Source organism: Somniosus microcephalus, chromosome 1 (genome assembly GCF_052327205.1).
Source record: "Somniosus microcephalus isolate GS21.2 chromosome 1, FLI_Smic_1.0, whole genome shotgun sequence".
Lineage (NCBI taxonomy): Eukaryota > Metazoa > Chordata > Chondrichthyes > Squaliformes > Somniosidae > Somniosus > Somniosus microcephalus.
In genome coordinates, this window is record NC_140987.1 from 60,345,485 (window position 1) to 60,368,138 (window position 22,654).

At 45.8% G+C, this 22,654-nt stretch overlaps 1 protein-coding gene across 3 annotated transcripts in view; it reads right to left on the reverse strand.

The window, feature by feature from the left end:
• Window positions 1-16,489, reverse strand: part of LOC147124119 (betaine--homocysteine S-methyltransferase 1-like) — a 54,381-nt gene extending 37,892 nt beyond the window's left edge. Inside the window, exons 1-2 of one of the 3 annotated variants that reach the window (XM_085982246.1) lie at window positions 15,828-16,405; window positions 5,053-5,185 (exon numbers count right to left, since the gene is read on the reverse strand). In XM_085982246.1, coding sequence (XP_085838372.1) covers window positions 5,053-5,185; window positions 15,828-15,869 — 175 coding nt within the window. In that variant the 5' untranslated portion in view covers window positions 15,870-16,405. The other 2 variants (XM_085982261.1, XM_085982253.1) reach the window with 2 other exon arrangements.
• Window positions 16,490-22,654: the final 6,165 nt, after the last annotated feature.

The window sequence follows — 22,654 nt, forward strand, 5'->3', positions numbered from 1 at the left end:
CTATAATCATGGGGGATTTTAACTTTCATATTGACTGGACTAATCAAATTGGGCATGGTAGCCTTGAGGAAGAGTTCATAGAGTGTATTAGGGACGGGTTCCTTGAGCAGTATGTAACTGAACCAACCAGGGGGCAGGCAATCTTAGATTTGGTCCTGTGTAATGAGACAGGATTAATAAAAAATGTCCTAGTAAAGGATCCCCTTGGAATGAGTGACCATAATATGGTTGAAATCACACAACACCAGGTTATAGTCCAACAGCTTTATTTGAAATCACAAGCTTTCGGAGCGCTGCTCCTTCTTCAGGTGAAGTGGAGAAATGCATAAAGACACAGCTTATATAGTCAGAGAATCATGTCAGATGTTTACAGGTAACCTTTCCAACTGCCATTTATCACACCTCGGCAGAGAGATAATCGACATTGGCTTGTTCTCTCTACACAGATGCGGCTGGACCTGCTGTGATTTCCAGCCAAAAAAAATGTTTTTTTGTCTTTTTTTGTTTTTCATACAGACCCCAGCATCTGCAATATTTGACCCCTTGTGACCCCACCTCATTGTTCTTTGATGTAATGTTTCCCTGACTGACCTGTTTGGACACCATTCACACCTTTGACTGCTGTGATTATCTCTCTGCCGAGGTGTGATAAATGGCAGTTGGAAAGGTTACCTGTAAACATCTGACATGATTCTCTGACTATATAAGCTGTGTCTTTATGCATTTCTCCACTTCACCTGAAGAAGGAGCAGCGCTCCGAAAGCTTGTGATTTCAAATAAAGCTGTTGGACTATAACCTGGTGTTGTGTGATTTCTTACATTTGTCCACCCGTCCAACTCCGGCATCTCCACACCATAATATGGTTGAATTCCAAATTCAGTTTGAGGATGAAAGAATTGGATCTCAAACCAGCATACGGAGCTTAAATAAAAGGAGACTATGAAGGTATGAGAGTAGAATTGACTAAAGTGGACTGGGAAAACAGATTAAAGTGTAAGACGGTACAAGAGCAGTGCTCTACATTCAAGGAGATGTTTCACATCTTTCAAGATAAATATATTCCACTGAGGAAAAAGGGGAATAAAAGAAAAGACAGCCATCCGTGGCTTAGTAAAGTAATAAAGGATAGTATCCGACTGAAAACAAGGGCATATAAAGTAGCCAAATCTAGTGGGAGGATAGAAGATTGGGAAGCATTTAAAAGCCAGCAAACAATAACTAAAAGATTAATTAAGAAAGGGAAGATAGATTATGAAAGTAAACTAGCAAAAAATATAAAAACAGATAGCAAGAGTTTCTACAGCTATATAAAAAGAAAAAGGGTGGCTAAAGTGAACGTTGGTCCCTTAGAGGATGGGACCGGGAAACTAGTGGTGGGGAACATGGAGATGGCAAAGACGCTGAACAAATATTTTGTATCAGTCTTTACAGTAGAGGACACTAAAAATATCCCAACACTGGACAAACAGGGGGCAATGGGGGGGGGGGGGGGGGGGGAGGAGCTAAACACAATTAAAATCACTAAGGAGATGGTACTCAGTAAGGCAGCAAGGAAGTGGATAAAGGGGAAGCAGTGGATGTAGTGTATTTGGACTTCCAAAAGGCATTTGACAAGGTTCCACACAAAAGATTACTGATCAAGATAAGAAATCACGGGATTGGGGGTAATATACTGGCATGGGTGGAAGATTGGCTATCTAACAGGAAACAAAGAGTTGGGTTAAATGGTTCATTCTCAGGCTGGCAATCAGTAACTAGTGGTGTTCCGCAGGGGTCAGTGCTGGGACCCCAACTCTTTACAATCTATATTAACGATTTGGAGGAAGGGACCGAGTGCAACATATCCAAGTTTGCCGACGATACAAAGATGGGAGGGAAAGCAGTGAGTGAGGAGGATATAAAAAACCCGCAAAAGGACATAGACAGGCTAAGTGAGTGGGCAGAGATTTGACAGATGCAATATAATGTTGGAAAGTGTGAGGTTATGCACTTTGGCAGAAAAAAATCAAAGAGCAAGTTATTATCTAAATGGAGAGAAACTGCAAAGTGCTACAGTACAAAGGGATCTGGGGGTCCTGGTGCATGAAACACAAAGTTAGTATGCAGGTGCAGCAGGTGATCAGGGAGGCCAATGGAATCTTGGCTTTTATTGCACGGGGGATGGAGTATAAAAACAGGGAAGTCTTGCTGCAGTTATACAGGGTATTGGTGAGGCCACACCTGGAATACTGCGTGCAGTTTTGGTTTCACTATTTAAGAAAAGATATACTTGCTCTCAAGGCGGTTCAGAGAAGGTTCACTCGGTTGATTCCGGAGATGAGGGGGTTGGTGTATGAGGAAAGGTTGAGTCGGTTGGGACTCTACTCATTGGAGTTCAGAAGAATGAGAGGCGATCTTATCGAAACATATAATATTGTGAGGGGGCTTGATCGGGTGGATGCGGTGAGGATGTTTCCACTGATGGGTGAGACTAGAACTAGGGGGCATAATCTAAGAATAAGGGGCTGCCCTTTCAAAACTGAGATGAGGAGAAACTTCTTCACTCAGAGGGTAGTAAATCTATGGAATTTGCTACCCCAGAGAGCTGTGGAAGCTAAAACATTAAATACATTTAAAATGGAGATAGACAGTTTCCTAGCAGATAAGGGAATTAGGGGTTACGGGGAGAGGGCAGGGAAGTGGACGTGAGTCTAGATTTGGATCAGCCATGATCCTATTGAATGGCGGAGCAGGCCCGAGGGGTCGTATGGCCTACTCCTGCTCCTACTTCTTATGTTCTTAGGAGAAGCATCCGGGAAGGCGCCGAACACCGAGTCTCTTCGCCGGGAGCAAGCGGAAGCCAAGCACAGGCAGTGCAAGGAGAGCACGTCAACCCAAGCAGCCCACCCACCCACCCGCCCCCTTCAACCACCGTCTGCCCCACCTGCGACAGAGACTGTAGGTTCCGCATTGGACTCATCAATCACCCGAGAACTCATTTTTAATGTGGAAGCAAGTCATCCTCGGTTCCCGAGGGACTGCCTAAGAAGAATAAAAGACATACTATATTTTAATAAACTAGTAAAACTACACAGTTTGTAAATAACAGCCCGTAATTTGCGACCCCTATGAGTTGCGTACGTGCCTTTAAGGGCCGCGCAGGTTCCGGGTTTTCGTATGCGAAGCTGTTGACAGATCCAACGCACCCTGGGAAAAGGGCATTCGCGGGTGGAGAGTTGGCTATTTGCCCAACTTCTGCCCAGCAAATGCCCATGAAATTCTTACACCTGGTAAGAGTTTAAAAACATTAAAATATTTTTTTCCAATCATTTAAACATTAATAAACCTGCACAATAAGATAAGTTTATTTTTAGCCCCTTTAAAACATTTACATTTATTTTTCAAAAAATTTAACTTTTGTTTTAAATATTTAATTAAATGGCATTTTAATTAATATTAAATGTAATTTTTTAATTTATTTATTTGACGTATCGTATTTTTGGGGGATATTCCCATTCATACGGAATCCCCATAAGCATAAATGGAGATTTCCTTCTTTCATTCATTGGGCTGGCCCACGTGATCCCAGGGACGTTTGCGAACCGCCTGCACCCCTGGGATATGTGGGCCTCTACCCGCGGGTACCCGGAGAGGCCCAGGACTGCGAATCTCCGTACCTCCCGGACCACCAGGTACCCGGGCACTTTATTTGCGGCTCGGGGGCATTTCCCCATGGGAAGCCTCCGTCTGCAAATTCAGGGCCAATGAGTGCTTTAGCTTTGCAACAATATACACTGCAATGTAATACAGGTGGAACATCAAAGTGCTTTTACACAATAGGTATGAGACCACCTTCATGAGCTGGAGTCAGGGCGAACACCTGCTTCAGTACCACAACAGGCACAAAGCTATTTTTTTTTTTTTTAAATCCACTTCAAATGTTGTCTAATAAAGTCATTTACTTTGAAGATGCAGATGGCTAGCTCTCTGAAATTGCCCAAGGCACCATGACAAACGCAGCCAAAATTCTGTAGCTATCCAATTAAAATTAAAATAAGGAGGTCAGTGGCTTCATTTTTAAAAAATGTAATATTATTTTAAATGAAGATAATATTTTACTCCGAGTGCAGTGAATTCCTCGGAAGTTTTAAAAAAATTATTTGTTCCTGGGATGTGGGCGTCTCTGGCAAGTCCAGCATTTATTGCCCATCCCTAATTGCCCTTGAGAAGGTGGTGGGGAGCCGCCTTCTTCAACCATTGTGGTGAAGGTACTCCCATAGTGCTGTTAGGGAGGGATTTCCAGGATTTTGACCCAGAGACAATGAAGGAACAGCAATACATTTCCAAGTCATGATGGTGTGCACGAGTTGCAGGGGAACTTGCAGGTGATGGTGTTCCCATGTGCCTGCTGCCCTTGTCCTTCTAGGTGGTAGAGGTCATGGATTTGGAAGGTGCTGTCAAAGAAGCCTTGACGAGTTGCTGCAGTGCATCTTGTAGATGGTACACACTGCAGCCATGGTGCGCCGGTGGTGAAGGGAGTGAATGTTTAAGGTGGTGGATGGGGTGCCAATCAAGCGGGCTGCTTTGTCCTGGATGGTGTTGAGCTTCTTGAGTGTTGTTGGCGCTGCACTCATCCAGGCAAGTGGAGATCATTCCATCACACTCCAGACTTGTGCCTTGTGGAAAGGTTTTGAGGAGTCAGGAGGTGAGATGCTCGCCGCAGAATACCCAGCCTCTGACCTGCTCTTGTAGCCACAGTATTTATGTGGCTGGTCCAGTTAAGTTTCTGGTCAATAGTGACCCCCCCCCCCCCCCAGGATGCTGATGTTGGGGATTCTGCAATGGTAATGCTGTTGAATGTCAAGGGGCGGTTGTTAGATGCTCTCTTGTTGGAGATAGTCATTGCCTGACACTTGTGTGGCGCAAATGTTTCTTGCCATTAGATTTCAGTCTTGAAGTTATTAGTACTGCCATGTGACAGTAAGGGACCATGCTACATGGGAAAAATTTTATGCAACACCAGTGTGTTTGTTGGCAATAAGACTAAGTTCTGTTTTTTTCAATGGCCTTACCAGCCTCTGGATGCTCTACTGTTGCTTCTGGAGTCCAGGGACCGGCTTTGACATATCCTCTCTTCTCAAGAGCAAAAACAAATCCTCCATCTCCGATAATGACCTCCCCAGAAGCCAAACGCTCCAGAAGTCCCTGCAATAACATTTCTCATCTTAACCATAAAGATTCAAGACAGTAAATGGTAATATAGTTCATTGAAAATGTTAGTGTAACAATATGCAACATTATCCATTAGAGAAGTTCACTGCAGTCAAGAATGAAAACAATACATAATCTTCCATCATTTAAAAGACAAGGCGGCAAGAAAATCTAGATTTAGGCCCTCAGGCAGATCACACAATTACTCGTATCCACAAGTGATTTGTTACCCAATTGCATTGTGCGTTCGGCCCATATTTAAGGTCGGGAACACATCAATAATCAGCCATTTGGTTAAAAAGTATGAGAAAATCCATTGAGAGTGTTGGCAATCCCTGCCCAAATATTTCAAAGAGAATTTTGCATTGAACATGATTAATTTAATTGAGCTACTACATAGGCAATTCTTCCCCTTTCCAATGTGGGATAAAGTATGCTTAAAAAAGGTCCATGGTTATGTCTGAATCTGATATTACAGGTAGAGCTCTATACTTAATTTGGAACAAGAGTAGATTTATTATAGGACTAGGAACTGGCCAGTGCTGTTGGAGCAAACTCACTTTCAGTTCTAACCAGCATTACACCATGGAGCAAGTAAGTTTAAAGTAAAAGGGGTGAAACTGGAATATTATCGAACCAAATGACCAGGGCGTTCAAAAATTTAATATAAATTTAAAAATATATAAATTGCAGGAGGAAGATTTTTGTTTTGTTGCAGAGTGCCTGCTCACAGACAGTATGCGCCACCGGGGCAGGGATTCGCCCCCATTGCTCCGCAGATTTGGCTCGCACCCATTGATCTGCGCCCACTGCATTGCTCCGACCAGCAGGCATTGGCTTTTGCGGAGGGCAATGACGGCTGGGAGGGGAGGGCACAGCAGCAGCAGAGGTGGTGGACACAGCACTGGAGCGAGCCACTGCCCAGCGCACACCCCGGAAGGTGGCGCGCGGCACCCAGGGACCCTGCAAAAACCACAACGTCGTGGCCAAGGCAAAGCAGTGGCGGGGTAGGCTGGGGTGAGGGGGCGGTGGGGGGAAACAAACATGTCTGGCACTCAATAATCGAAAGACCTGCGTTAAGCCAGTTGCGCTTCTACCTGTAAAAAAAAATGCAACAAGTCCATCAGGATGTGACTGGTGGTGTCCCGCAGGGATCGGTGTTGGGGCCTCAACTATTCACAGTATTTATGAACAACTTAGATGATGGCATAGCAAGTCATGTATCCAAATTTGCCAATGACACAAAGATAGGCAGCATTGTAGGCAGTGTAGATGAAAGCATAAAATTACAAAGGGATATCGATAGACTAAGTGAATGGGCAAAACTTAGGCAAATGGATTTCAATGTAGGCAAATGTGAGGTCATCCACTTTGGACCTAAAAAGGATAGAACAGGGTACTTTCTAAATGGTGAAAAGCTAAAAACAGTGGAGGTCCAAAGAGTCTTAGGGATCCAGGTACATGGATCATTAAAATTTCATGAACAGGTACAGAAAATAAATCAAATAGGCTAATGGAATGCTGGCCTTTAAATCTAGAGGACTAGAGTACTAGGAGGTAGAAGTTATGCTACAGTTATACAAAGCCCTGGTTAGACCACACCTGGAGTACTGTGAGCAGTTCTGGGCACCACACCTTAGAAAGGATATATTGGCCTCGGAGGGAGTGCTGTGTTTACCAGAATGATACCTGGACTCCAAGGGCTAAAAATTGAGTAGCGCCCCCTTTGGGGTGTTAACTTCGCCGGGGCGCTACTTTTAGCGCCCTGGAAAAATTAGCACGCCCGTGACGGAAATTGAGTGGTAGCACCCCAAGAGGGAAACAGGGCGCTACTGGAAGCGCCCCGCCTCCCTCTTAGGGTACTGCGAGGGAATATCGTGGCGCTAGGTGCAGGCCTTCCTCCCCTTCTTAAAGGTGAGGGGCCTTGCTAAGCACGACCCAGGGCCCAGCTGGGCCCCCGGGGATCGGGAGTGCTGGCAAAAGAGCCCGGCACTCAAGAGATGTGCCGGGCTCATGGAGCGCAGCCGGCACTCCGCGGGCGGGTAAGGAGGCCGGGGACGGGAGCGGAGGCAGGTGCTGGCAAGTGGCCAGCAAGAAAAATGGCCATCCCGCACCTCGCCTTTAAATAGCGCCTCCCTAGGTAGGCCCCCCTGACCCAGTTGGACATAGCGTCCGGTGGTAAGTCAGGGGGCGCTCCTGAAGATCGCGGCTGGTGCACGAACGGGGCGCTGCACACAGCGATGATGTCATCGCCGGCGGCGCAGCGCCAAAGGGCGCTACCGGTTACTGCTGAATTTCGCGGGAGATGTAGGCAGCGGCGCGCCCAAGTGCTAGTTGCTTTGCGCCCCGTTAATGCCCTCTTAGGGCGCTAACGTGAGGCACAAAGCAACTGAATTTTCCCCCCCCCCAAGGGTTTAATTACAATGAGAGATTACACAAACTAGCATTGTATTCACTGGAATTTAAAAAGGTTAAGTGGTGATTTGCTTGAAGTTTTCAAAGTATTAAGGGGAACAGATATGGTAGATAGAGAGAAACTATTTCCTCTGGTTGGGGATTCTAGGAATAGGGGGCATAGTCTAAAAATTAGAACCAGATTTTTCAGGAGTGAAATTAGGAAACACTTCTTCACACCAAGGGGGAGAAATTCTGTATCGCCCCATTTGAGGCGCAATTATTGGCCATGCGCAAAGATTAGCGCCTGGTGCTAATTATCGCCTCCGACTGCAAACTTGGCTTTTATCGCCCCTGAAGTTGATTGGAGCGCTAAATCAGGCGCTTCACACCTGTCTTAAGGCGCAAAGGCCGAGGAGCGAGGCGCTAACTCAGAGCGCTGGCGAAGCTCATGTGATGTCAGTCAGCAATGGAACACAGACACACTGGCGCCGGCCAGTTCTTAAAGGGGAGGGTCGATCTTGCTCTCCATCCACATCCTGCTCATTGCAGCCTTGAATCTCACCCTGGAGAGACCTGTACATCAAATCTGCTGGAAAGAACAATGGAGAGAACCAGGGAAAGAGCTCAGAGTGCAGCCCCCACTGTCTCTTCTAAGTCGATACAAGGGCAAATCAAAATTAACCTGCAAAGTGCTGCTCAGTACCCAAAACTCCTTCACACAGCGTTGAATCTCTCCAGAAGTCTCTCTCTCTCTCAGAATGCGTGGTGCAAAAATGTCACCAACAAAAAGGCAGGAAGCGTTCGCCTTTAAATAGTGCTCCCCTAGTCCCTTCCTGACTGCAAAATGCTCCCCTCAACCTGTTGTTGCTAGCAGCAGGCGGCGCCACTCAATATCTGGTCTGGGGCGCTACTGGGGCGTTGCGCACTCGACTGCTGTCACGATCTGCGGGCGCAGGAGATCGTGGCGGTAGTGTTTAGCGCCACCGCAAAATGTCTAGTTAATTTCGTGAGCGGCACAAACATTGCCGCGCACGGGTGCTAGTTGCTTTGCGCCTCATTATTGCCTCTTCAGGCACTAACAGGAGGTACAAACCAACTGAATTCCCCCCCCCCCCCCCCAAGGGTGGTAGAAGTTTGAACGCAGGGGGTGGGTGGGGGGGGGGGGGGGGGGGGGAAGTGGGACTAGTGGACGTGCTCTTCCAGGGAGCCGGCAAGGGCTCAACGGACCGGATGGCTGCCTTCTGTGTTGTAACCATTCCATGATTCTATGATTCCACAAACAGGCAATCGATGCTAGATCAATTGTTAATTTTAAATCGGAGATTGATAGCTTTTTGTTAACCAAAGTTATTAAGGGATATGGGCCAAAGACAGGTATAGGGAGTTAGTTCACAGATCAGCCTAATCTCATTGAAAGACAGAGTGAATACACACGCTGAAGATGGGCTGCTGAATTTTTAGTGTTTTTAGTGTTTAAAGTGGGGGAAAAAAAGGTTCATTTCAAGTTTAAAAAGGTTTTAAAGTTAAATTTAGTTCTAGTTAAGTTAGTTTAGTTAAGTTTAAGTTTAGTTTAGTCTAGATTAAGTAAGGAAGGAAAAGACCACCAAAGAGACCACCAAAGGAAAAAAAAAAAACCAGAGGAAATTAGAAAAAAAAAAGCCAAAGAAAAAAAAATAAATAAGGGGAAAAAAAATAAAAAAATATACAAACCAAAGAACAGCGGCCGCACGGGGCCACAGCAGCAGCAGAAGCGAGGTGACTCGGCCGCATCGGGAACCGAGGCGCGAAGGCCGCACGGAGACGCAGCGGCAGCCGGAGCGAGGAGACTCGGGGAGGCTGCTTCGGGAAACGAGGTATATCGGGGAGGCCGCACGGAGACGCAGCGGCAGCCGGAACGGCTGAACGAGACACGGCCCGATCGGCGGCCGCAGTCCAGCACCCGAGCGATGACCGCAGTCCAGCACCCGAGCGACGGCCGCAGTCCAGCACCCGAGCGACGACCGCAGTCCAGCACCCGAACGAGGCACAGCCCGAGCGGCGGCTGGGCTAGAAAGCCCGGGAAAGGCCCGAGGAGCCAGGCCCAGAGGCCTCTGAGGAGAAGGGGAGCAACCAGAAGGCTTCCAGAAGCAAACCAAGACTGTGAGTACAGGGCCCAGGGAGGGAGATTGAAGCCAGGGAAAGGCCCGAGGAACCAGGCCGAGACAGAGGCACAGAGACCTCTGAGGGGGAGGGGAACAGCCCGAAGGCACCGGGAAACAGCGGCTCACAGACCCAGACTTGAGAAGGGTGAACCCAGAAGCCGAGGCCCAGGGACCACGGGGTCGGAGAGGGGGACCGGGAAAGTTCGCGAACAGGGAGAGGGAAACACCAAACCCGGGGCCCCAGAAAAGCTTATTCTAAGATCAACAATACTTTACCAAAAATGAGCGAATCAGAAGATCCACAACAGCCCCGCTTCCAGATTCCCCCCAACACCGCAAAAAAAGCGATCAAGCATGAGCAGATGAGAGAAAAACCAGAAACACTTTTTGCTGACTGCTACAACAATGGGACAAAAAGTAACCTCATTTTCTACTCAGATCAGCCAGTGGCTTGGATCACAGCAATAAAATCACACTATACCAATGTTAAGCTAGAAAATACCGCAAATGGGTCCATAATGAAAATTAACACACCAGGAGACAGTTCAACTACGACGGTCAACGCGTACAATACCGGAACAATATTAGTGCAAGGCAACCTCGACAAATTTGCAACGGCCTTCAGGACACTGAAAAAATTAACTAAGGGGGGGAAGGAACAGCCCCAGAGTGGCCCGCACTCCCCCCAACATTGACAACTTACCAGGAGAAAATCTGCCTGGTCAGGAGGTGAACGAGCCACACAGTTCAAACCAGACACTAACCCCGGGGAACCACAGCCACACGATACAACTGACAAACCCCAGCATAACTACCAGGGAGGAAGCCACACATAGGTCCCCCTACCATTCCCAGCTCACCAAGAGAAGAGCAGCATAGCCAGGAAGTGAGTGAGCCCTCCAGGGCCGACCAGCCTAGCCAGGAAGTGAGTGAGCCTTCCAGGGCCGACCAGACACATACCCCGGGATCACACAGCCAGATACAACCAAAAGATAAATTTAATCAATTAGAGATAGAGATGGTTAAACTTAGAGAGGACTTCCTCAAAATGAATGACGATCAAAATCAGGAGAGGGAGAGACACAAGAGAGAGCTGAAGCTACTTGAGAACCAGGTGAATCTACTTAGGAATCAGGTGAAAGAGCTGCAGGAAAAAGAAGAGAGCCATAGAGGAGAGATAACACCATTAGACCAGCAACCAGAGGCTAGAGATAAGACAAGACAGAGTCGGACGGAACGGCTGCACTCCCACACGGAACAAAAGCAACAGACACACAATACAAGGGGTGCCACACAGACCGACCAGCATACTGATTCGCAATCTTCCCCCACCACCGCGGAACCACAAGCGGGCCGCTCACAAGAGGTACGCACACACCAGACACCCCAGCCCAGCACACACACTGAGTCCAAGCGAAAGCCACCAGACAGTAAACACAAACAAGGCTGACGTCGTAATACTCAGACTCAAATGGGAAATTTCTATGGGAGAAAAAGCTATTCCCTAGAAGTAAAGTAGAAAAGATCTGGTGCCCAACAACAAACAGAGCCATGGGATGGCTGACCAAAGCCAGATTAGGCTCCCCCCAACAAATAATACACACGGGCACAAATGACCTAAAGACCCAACAGAAAGAAGTAGCAACATCGCTCAGAGCAATGATTAGGAAAGCAAGCAGTACATTTCCAAACACTAGAATCACTGTTTCCACAATATTGCCGAGAACAGACTTCAACAACAACACAATTCATGAGATAAATGCCAGCATAGCAAGAGACTGCGAATCAAACCACAACGTACACCTGGCCCAACACCCCACCCTCGATGAGGAATGTCTTTACGACCACGTCCACATCCAAAGGCAAAGAATATCGATCTTTGCTAAAGCCCTGAAGGACGTCGCTTTTAACCGGGTCCATACCCAGACTCCAAGAGGACCCCCCCCCCCGACCACCAGAGACCAGCGGGGTACATATCAGGAACACTACAAGGACCACCAACACACCAACTGAGACCAGAGAGGATCCCCATGCAAAACAACAATATCAGACCTGCACCACTCCTGTCCCACAGGGGAATAGGACCGCTCCCAGCCAGACAGAGGGAGAGATGCACAGGACGTACGCAATACCTCAGACAGAAACAATCCATTAAGAGACAATAAGCAGATGTGCAGCAGCATCTACTTCCGCCTTATGGATCAAGGACTAATTAATAGAAAGAACTGTAACCAAATTGTATTAACTTTTATGGACAACTGATGTGATTTCTTTTCCCCCACACTTAGACACGACAAACACGTACCACTCTTTAACCTATCATAGAAAAAGATCAAACTTAACATGAAATCCTTATATATTTCGACCTGGAATATCCACGGTCTACGCTCTTCACTGCGAGAAGTGAAAAGTAGGACCCCAGAGTTCATAGATGAAACTAAAGACCTAGATATTATCATTTTACAGGAAACTTGGTATAAAGGAAAAGGACACACTGGCTGTCCCCAAGGGTACACTGAGCTGGTGGTACCCTCCAATAAATTACCAAGTGTAACCCAAGGCAGAGACTCCGGAGGCATACTGATCTGGTTTAAAACAGAACTTAAGAATTACATCAAATTTATAAAAAAGGGCGAAAACCATATGTGGCTCAAACATGAGAGGGAGATTATCTCAAACACCCAAGATGTTTACATTTGCGCACTTTATATCCCTCCAATCGATTCCCCGTACTTTAAAGAGGACACCTTCTCCAACATGGAGGGGGAAATTATCCAATACCAGGCCCAGGGGAACGTGTTGATCTGTGGGGACCTCAATTCAAGAACGGGCAAAGAACCAGACTTCACCAATAATCAGGGAAACAATTACGTTTTCGGGAATAACCACTTTGACATCCCTTCCCTCCCATACAGGCATAACTGCGACAAGCAGTCAAATACCAACGGAAAACAGCTACTACAGCTCTGTCGAAACCTGGGTCTGTACATTGTCAATGGTAGGTTCATAGGAGACCTCCTAGGAAGATCGACCTATTGCTCACCTCTTGGCTGCAGCACAGTAGACTATATGATTACAGACTTAGACCCATCCTCTTTCAGAGCATTCACAGTCAAACCACAAACACTGTCAGATCACAGTCAAATTACTATGTTCCTCAAAAAGACAGAAACAAACAACATAGAAACACAACCCAGTAAACTGTACAACACCAAAAAATCGTACAGATGGGCCAAAAACGACACGGAAAAATACCAGAAAACAATTAGCAATGCATCAACTCAAGCTCTCTTAGACACCTTTCTGGATAACATATACACTCACAATAAAGAAGGCGTAAACCAGGCAGTTAGTAAACTAAACAATATTTTTGATAATTTGGCAACAAATGCAAACTTGAAAGCTCGCAAGAACAAACCCAAAACAAAAAACTATGAAAAATGGTTTGACCGAGATTGCCATAACATGAGGAAAAAACTTAGAAAAATATCAAACCAAAAACACAGACATCCAGAAAACGAGGAACTACGCCTTACTTATTGTCAGACACTAACACAATACAGAAACACACTCAGAACCAAAAAAGAGCAATATATTAAGAATACACTCAGCTCCATGGAGGAATCCATTGATTCCAATTGTTTCTGGGAAAACTTGAAAACACTACACAAAATACAACACGACGATTTGGCCATTCAAAACGGGGACACATGGGTAAACCACTTTGAAAAATTATACCAGAAAAACACACTAAGACCAGAGCAACACCAAATATGCAAAAAACTGGAAAAGCTAGAAATGGCCATAAAAGATAACCAAAACCCGCTGGACGCCATAATAACAGAAAAAGAACTTCTTGAAAAACTCAAGGACCTGCGACCAGGAAAAGCCTGCGGGACAGACGGCATACTAAACGAGATGATTAAACACACAGACAACAAAATGAAACTGGCTATCCTAAAACTCTTCAACTTGGTTCTGAGTGTCGGTTATTTCCCTGATATCTGGAACAAAGGACTCATAACGCCCATATACAAAAGTGGGGACAAAATCGACCCAAACAACTATCGAGGCATCTGTGTAAACAGTAACCTGGGGAAGGTATTCTGTAGCATCATAAACAAAAGACTTATAAACTTCCTTGAGGAGCACAATGTCTTGAGTAAAAGCCAAATTGGATTCCTGCCAAACTATAGAACATCCGATCATATCTTCACCCTACAGACCCTAATTGACAAACACGTTCACCATAACAAAAGCAAAATCTACGCATGCTTTGTAGATTTCCAGAAGGCTTTCGACTCCATCTGGCATGACGGTTTATTCCTGAAACTTATCGAAAGCGGGGTAGGAGGGAAAACATATGATGTAATTAAATCAATGTATACAAACAACAAATGTGCAGTTAAAATTGGAGACAAACAAACAAAATACTTCCCACAGGGGCGGGGGGTGACGCAGGGCTCGCCAATCTCACCGACACTCTAATATTTACATAAATGGATTGGCAAAACTACTTGAACAATCTACAGCACCCGGCCTCACCCTATATGAATCCAAGGTTAAATTCCTCCTCTATGCAGACGACCTGGTTCTGCTGTCACCTACTAAAGAGGGGCTACAGCAAAACCTGGACCTGCTGGAGTCGTACTGCCAGACTTGGGTCCTGACAATAAATCCCCAAAAAACCAAAGTCCTTGTGTTCCAGCAAAGATCCAAACATCAGGGACCCAAAATAAATTTCACAGTAGGAACAACCAAAATTGAACAAACCACTAACTACACATACTTGGGCTTAAAAATCAGTTCTACGGGAAACTTCAAACTGGCTGTGAATGAACTGAAAGAGAAAGCAAGAAGGGCTTTCTATGCCATCAAAAAATCAATCCAAATAGAAATCCCAATTAGCATTTGGCTCAAAATTTTCAAATCAGTAATTGAACCAATTGCACTCTATGGCAGTGAGGTAGGGGGACCGCTAACTCAACAAGAATTTGCAAAATGGGACAAACACCCAATTGAGATCCTACATGCAGAATTCTGTAAAAGTATCCTCCAGACTCAAAGGAAAACAGTAAACAATGCATGCAGGGCAGAACTAGGCCAATATCCATTAATAATCACTATCCAAAAAAGAGCCACCAAATTTTGGAATCACCTACAAATGAGCAATCCCCAATGCTATCACTACGACGCCCTGAAATGCCAAGAGCTGACCATAAAGAAGAATACCCTCAGTCAACTAGTCCTGGGACTCAGTGAAGTAACTACTAACAATAACCAGCCCCAGGACAGTGACAGGGTAACACAAAGAATTCGACCCAACACAATCGTCGCTAAGCAAAAGGAAAAATATCTGACATATTGGGCAGAAACAACAAAAACCCAAAGCAAACTCAATTGCTACTTGGCCCTAAACAGACAATACAACATAGCTGATTACCTGACCATGGTAAAGGATAACAAACTGAGAAGAACCTTGACAAGGTACAGACTTAGCGAACATAGCCTAGCGATCGAAAAAGGCAGACACAGGCAGACCAGGCTACCAAGAGAAGACAGGATATGCTCTCACTGCAGTCAGGGAGTAGTGGAGACAGAGATGCACTTCCTCACAGCCTGCGGAAAATATCAGGGCATCAGGGAGAATTTCTACCAAAAATTCTCACAAATATGCCCTGATTTCAGAAATCTGAATGACAACCAAAAACTCCCATTCCTACTGGGAGAGGAGAGAAGCTGTATAACACTGGCGGCACACTATGTTACAGCTTGCCATGAACAGAGGGACAACCAGTAAACTAAGAAAAGAATATATATAAACAATGCGAATGTATATTTATACACTCAGGGATATACCTGTTTATACACTGTATGAATAGAACTGCGTTTATGTGCTAAACCATAAATGTATTTTGATGCTTTGGCAACATAAGATGTAACTTATCATGCCAATAAAGCGATTTGAATTGTGAATGTCCCAACAGGCTCAGGGGCTGAATGCCCTACTCCTGTTCCTATCGTTACTTGGTGACAAACATTTGCAAATAAAAAATACTAATCTTAAAACGGTTTGAAATGAAGGGAAAATGTTTTACTCTTTTTGCAGCGTTCTTTCCGTCTTTCCCCACTGTGTGCATTTCGACAGTTCCTGCACTTCTCTTTTTGCCCCGTTCTTTCGCTCTCGGCTCACAGCTTTCACCGAACACTGGTTTCCTTTTTATAGCGATCGCGAAGGCGGTGGCGGCGCCCAGGTATCCGCCTCCTGCGCTCCCATTGGCCTCCGCCGGATCGCGCTCCCCGGGCGGACTGTCTCGGCTGGAGAGCGAGTGGGCGAAGTTGCAAAGTGTCTGGGAGAGTCTGAGAGTTTGGGTTGAGGGGGCTAAGGCTGCAAAGACACTGAGAGAGAGACAACCAGATTTATTTATTTTATTAAAAAAAAAGTATTTTAGGATCTGATCATGTTGCGGCTGCTAAAGTTTTTTCAGTCTCATATTCTTCGACGAAAATTGCCATTCCTGCCTGTGTTAGCAGAGCGCTCCCGTTGGATTCCTGTCCGTCCTCTAGGCAGCGCGCCACCCACCAAACCATCCAAAGAGGGGTGAGTGCTTTCCTGAACCCAACCTTGGGCCAGAAATTCCAGAACGGGGCTTGCAGCGCGTGCAAGCCCCATATTTGCACTTACCCCGCGCTCCTGCCGATCAGCTTCTGGGACGCCTGAACTTGGAGAAATTGAAAGCACATTCCCGGGCAGCGTATGACGTCACGCCGCCCAGGAGTGCAGCCAGCGCGGACCCAGGAGCGTGCAGTGTAAGTGAGACACGCCCCTTGAGGTCTCAGTTTCACTGGACACGCCCCCAATGTTTCTGTCAAGCTGCTTTGCTTTTTTACATGCAAAGCAGCAGTTTAAATAGGTTTTTGGAAGTTTTTTGAAGATTTTGGTAACTTTTATAAACTTTTTTAAATGTTTACATTATTTTGAGTAATCTGAAGTAGTTTTAAAGAGAATTAAAGCAATTTAAAGACTTTTAAAAGCCCTAAAAGAATTTTTTTAATTCCATTTATTTATTTAGCAATGTCGTCGTCATACGTGTCTTCACACTGTTCCCTTTGGGGAACTGTATGAAGTGGTGGAAGGATTTATGGCTGTGATTAACGCTCATTCCGTGACCGTAACCATCTTTGAACCAGCCATTAGGGCGGTTAGTCCTATGGCGGGAGGGTTTTACGGGCTCCCACAAGCTATACAAGGAGGGGGGGCCACCCACACCCACGGACGCAAATATCCCACTGGATGTCAACCCAGAATTTAGAGCCGGAGCTCCGACTCCACTTGCCGGGACTGTCTGGAGCGGGGTTCGAAACCCTACCCTGATCTGGCCCAGCGGCGGGGATCCTACCGCTATGACAAACGCCCAATCCGATTAGCTACGTGAAATGGCAGCATAGGGCTCCAGTCACGGGGAGGGAAAAGGCGCAGGAAACGTATGGGTGTCACCTTTTGTGCGGAGTGGGCCTTTTGCGTAGCAGTAAGCATCCCTGCCGTTGGGCCAGAAGGAGTAGGGTTTTGAACCCCACTCCAGACAGTCCCGGCAAGTGGAGTCGGAGCTCCAACTTTAAATTCTGGGTGGACATCCAGCGGGATACTTGCGTCCGTGGGTGTTGGTGGCCCCCCCCCTCAGATGGGTTGTGGGAGCCCGTAAAACCCTCCCGCCATAGGACTAACCACCCTAATGACTGGTTCAAAGATGGTTACGGTCACGGAATGAGCGTTAATCACGGCCATAAATCCTTCCACCACTTCATACAGTTCCCCAAAGGGAACAGTGTGAGGATACGTGCGATGATGACCTCTTGCGCAATGCACCTCCTTGGACCCTCAGTCGCAGATGCGAGGGGGCAAGTCGTGCAAGTGTTAAATTTTTAATTTTATTGACATGTAAAATGTTGGCCCAATAATTCCCTTCCAAATGCGCTAGTACGGTCGGGGTACTCACGAATCTGGCCGGATGAAATGCCGGTTTTCAGCATGCACAGTGCATGTGGGGAAAACCGGCATTTCCTGTCCTCTGAACGAAGGGGTTCAGAGGCAGAACGCGTGCGACTGCACAGGCAGCGCGTGCGCAGTATAATTCGCCGCTTTCATTAATGCTTTCAGTGAGGTCCAGTCATTACAACTTACACATGAAAAAAGCATGGGTACAGTTGCTACAGAGGCTGCGGAGGAAGATATTTCTTATCGTGGAGCTTCTGAAAGTATGTATGTCTGTATATATTCCTTTGCGTGTTATGTATATATTCCTTTACTTATGTGTATGAATGTATTATTTAATTATGACTTTCAGAGAAAGTAACTTATTGGAAAATCATAATTAAAAACATACATTCATAGTAAAGGAATATAAAACATACATACATATACGTAAAGGAATATATGTGGACATACATACATAACTCATTCTCACATTCCATTCACACAGCCACAATTGCTCCTTCTACCTACCGTTCTGAAAACCCTTTTTAAAAAATAAAAAAAATTTTAACTTTAAAACTTACTTAAAATTTCTTAAAATAACTTCCCTCCCTTTCCCAAACAAAAATATTGCATTTCAAAAGCTCCACGATAAAATATATCTTCCTCCGCAGCCAATGAACCACTTTACACTTGCTTTTTTTCAGTGTAACTTCTAAGGACTTAACCTCACGGATTTCATGAATGAAATCCACGAAGTTCACTGCGCAAGCGCTACCTGTGCAGTCGCACGCGCTCGAGGTCTGGAAATGCCGGCGTTCCCCGCATGCGCTGTTCATGCTGAACGCCGGCATTTCCAACGGCCAGAAGCGTGAGTAAGCCGACCGCACTCACGCTTCTGGCCTGGAATTTCTGGCCCATAGTCTTTGCACGTCTGAAATTAATGCAAATACTGCCATTTGAATGTATATTCTTACGGGCGTGATCATATTTCAGTCCGTACAAATAAAAAAAACTGCATATTTAATCAGTGCTTCAAAATATTCTGGCCGCGCTGAAGCCACTTGCCCGTTTTGTGGATGTAAACAACTGGGTCCCAACGCGTGAGTACCCGATGGAAGTGCCGGTTTCTTGGGTGCACTGCGCATGCGCAGGAAACCGGCACTTCCGTTCCTCTGAACGAAGGGGTTCAGAGGTCGAACGCGTGCGCGCGGGAGTCTGCGCGTGCGCTTTGAACTTACGTTTTTTTTTACCGGTTTTTCTGTGAGGGTAAATCTGTAGATTTTAGAAATGTAAAAACCAGGCCTAAGGACTGCATTTTAAAAGATAAGTGGTCAATTAATTAAAATTAAAACATTTTTTCCACAGGTTTATTATTTTTAAATACTTTAAAGCAAGGTAAGTTTATTTTTAGCCCCGTTTTTTTATAAAATTATTTTTTCAAAAATTTAAATTATTGTTTAAAATAGTTATTTAATGTAATTTATAGTTTATTTAAAAAGTGTGATAAAAAAAAATTATTTGAAGGTTAACTACTGTTTTGGGCCCTCAGCATTCATAAGTTTTGACAGGTCTTTCTGTCAATCTTTATGAATGGGCTTTTCCCTCCTCCGATTGGCTGCCCATGGCTCACGTGATCCCAGGGGACGCATCGCACTAACTACGCCCCTGGGACACGCAAGCACAGCGCGCCGGCAACTGGGCCAGGCCCCGGAGAGGAATTCCACGCAGGCCCAGAGCTCAACTGCCGGTGCGCTAGGTAAGTGTAGGTCGGGGGCTTGCAACCGCGGGAAGCCCCCGACCCGAATTTTTGGGCACTATTGAACATTTATACTCGTGCATGTGTAATCGTTTGAAGACTAGATCATATATATATCTTTATCATTGCACTATTCTCTGATTTCACTTTCTAAAATTAGAATGCGTTCAGAATATCGCTGTGCAAGACATTGGAAGCCCACTGTGGGGAAGTACTGAGTGTAAACCAGGTGCTTCTTCACAGGAGAGGGAGGACATCCAAGCCAAGCTCATCAGATAGGCACAATTGTCTTCGGCATTCATACAAAAGCAAAATACTGCGGATGCTGGAAATCTGAAATAATAACAGCAAATGCTGGAAATGCTCAGCAGGTCAGGCAGCATCTGTGGAGAGAGAAACAGTTAACATTTCATCAGAACTGGAAAACGTTAGAGATGTAACAGATTTTAAGCAAGTGCAGGGGCAGGGATGGGGAGGAAAGAACAAAAGGGAAGGTCTGTGATAGGGTGGAAGGCAGGAGTGATTAAATGACAAAAGGTATGATTGTACAAAGCAAAAGGAGATGTTAACTGGACAAGTAAAGAAACAAAAAGATGGGTCTAGAAGAGGTGTAAATGGGAATAGCAGGATCATCAACAATTGCCATCTGAAAAAAAAGGGGCAGAGGTTATGATCTGAAATTGTTGAACTCGATGTTGAGTCTAGAAGGCTGTAAAGTGCCTGACGTAAGAAAACTACTAGGCACTTGGTCTAAGCGTTAAAGCTTTAATCAACTGTTTTACAACATGGAGATCTAGTTGTGGCCTTCACTAGTTCCTGTAAAAGAATGTTCTGAGCAAGCTGGGCCCATGCCCGAGTATTTATACTCTCCCTGGACAGCGCCACCAGCAGGCCGCCTAGTATTATCTCATAAGTCATTTCCACATGAATGACAAGATTCACGTCAGTGCCTAATCGAAAGATGAGGTGATGTTCCTCGAGCTTACGTTGAGCTTCGTTGGAACAGTGTAAGAGGCTCAACTCTGGAAAGTTCAGCTTGTCTGCTGAGAAGAGGATTTTGCTGGAGTTTTACTATTGCTGGCTGCCTTATAAATAGTTTGACTACAGTCACGGGCTGTCTCGTAGAGCTGCCTTCAGGGCTGGAGGAGGAGAGGGAGCAGCAAGGAAGACAGCAGAGAGCAAGAGCAGCTGCCATAAGAGAGAGGAGGAGAGGGACACTGCACGGGAGGCCATATCGTCCTTTGTATCTTAAGAACATAAGAAATAGGAGCAGGAGTAGGCCATATGGCCCCTCAAGCCTACACCGCCATTCAGTAAGATTATGGCTGATCTTTGACCTCAGCCACGCTCTTACTGAATGGCGGAGCAGGCTCGAAGGGCCAAATGGCCTACTCCTGCTCCTATTTCTTATGTCATAGAGTCATAACGGCACAGAAGGAGGCCATTCGGCCCATCGAGTCTGCGCCGGCTCTCTGCAGAGCAATCTAGTCAGTCCCATTCGCCCGCTCTATCTCCATAGTCCTGCAAGTTTATTTCCCTCAAGTGCCTATCTAGTCTCCCCTTGAAAACATTGAGTGTCTCCGCTTCCACCACTTCTGTCGGAAGCGAGTTCCAGGTCCTCACCACTCGCTACGTATAAATTTTTTTCCCCTCACATCGCCCCTGTATCTCTTGCCCAAAACCTTAAATCTGTGTCCCCTAGTCCTTGTACCATCAACTAATGGGAACAGCCTTTCCCCGTCTAGCCTATCCAAACCCGTCATAATCTTATACACCTCTATCAAATCACCCCTCAACCTCCTTTGCTCTAATAAAAACAAATCCAGCTTCTCCAACCTGCTCTTGCAGCTAAGATCCCCCATCCCCGGAACCATTCTGGTAAATCTCCTCTGCACCCTCTCAAGTGCCTTCACATGCTTCCTAAAGTATGGTGACCAGAACTGGACACAATTCTCCAGTTGTGGCCTAACCAGCGTTTTATAAAGGTTCAACATGTTCTTCTGTTCTAACTGTACTTTCCTAACTGTACTTTCCTGCCCTATCTCCATATCCCTCAATTTCTCTGGAGTCCAAAAATCTATCTATCTCAGCCTTGAATACACTCAATGACTGAGCATCCACCATACTTTGGGGCAGAGAATTCCAAAGATTCATAACCAATGTTCTCTCTAATTTTTTTGGTACTGAGCAGGCCACCAACTCCTTTGAGTGACGTTTTCATCTGTGGGCAAATTTTACAACAACAACTTTTTCAGCAACAGCAACCACTTAAAAGCATATATACAGTAATGTCATATTGCCACCCCACCATCTCAAATCATGAGACAATCAGGCAAGGTTCTATACAAGTTCAACATAGCTTCTCTACTTTAGAATTCTATTCCTCTAGAAATGAACCCCAGTGCTTTATTTGCAGTTTTATGGGTTTTTTAACCTGCATTGCTACTTTTAATGATTTGTGAATCTATATCCCTAGATCCCTTTGCACCTCGACCCCATTTAGACTCTTAGGGGGAAAAATTTGTCTTCTTAGCACCTCCCATTAGCACCAGCAGATGGCGCTAACGGGGTGCTAGAGCATTATCACCAGGGTGAGGCGAATCCCGCCCCCCGTAGCGCCACAGGTAAGAGTTATCGCCGGGAATGTCAACGGCAAGTGGATCGTGATGTCCGTGAGTGTGCAATGCTCACTGGCCGCCCAATCTGCGAAATTGATTGTTGCCACCTACCTTAGCGCCTGGAGTAAACACCGACAGGAAGAGCTGGCATGAAGCACCAGGAAGCTGGCTCCATGGACGTTATTTAAAGGGATCATGAGTAATGAGTCGCAGCTGTCAGGTTAGTGCAGTTTCAGTGGTTTCTTGTCAATTTCACACACTCCAACAGTTTAATTTAGTCATTTCAAGGTTCTTTTGTATTAGGAGTGTTGTGGCAACTAAAAAGTAGCTACATTTATTCTTAAAAAAATCAAACTGCTACACTTGATAACACTAATGGGGGCTGTACTGGCATGCCACCTCGCCCTCCACGATCTACGGCGGAGGGAGCATAGGCAGCGAGAATGACAGGAACATGTGTGCAGAGAGATGAGGAGGGACACCAGGAGGCCCTACCTTCCGAGGGTATTCTGAAAGCACTTCTCCTACCTTCAATGAAGCGAGGAGCAGTGTATTAGAAGGCTCCGCTTCACCAAT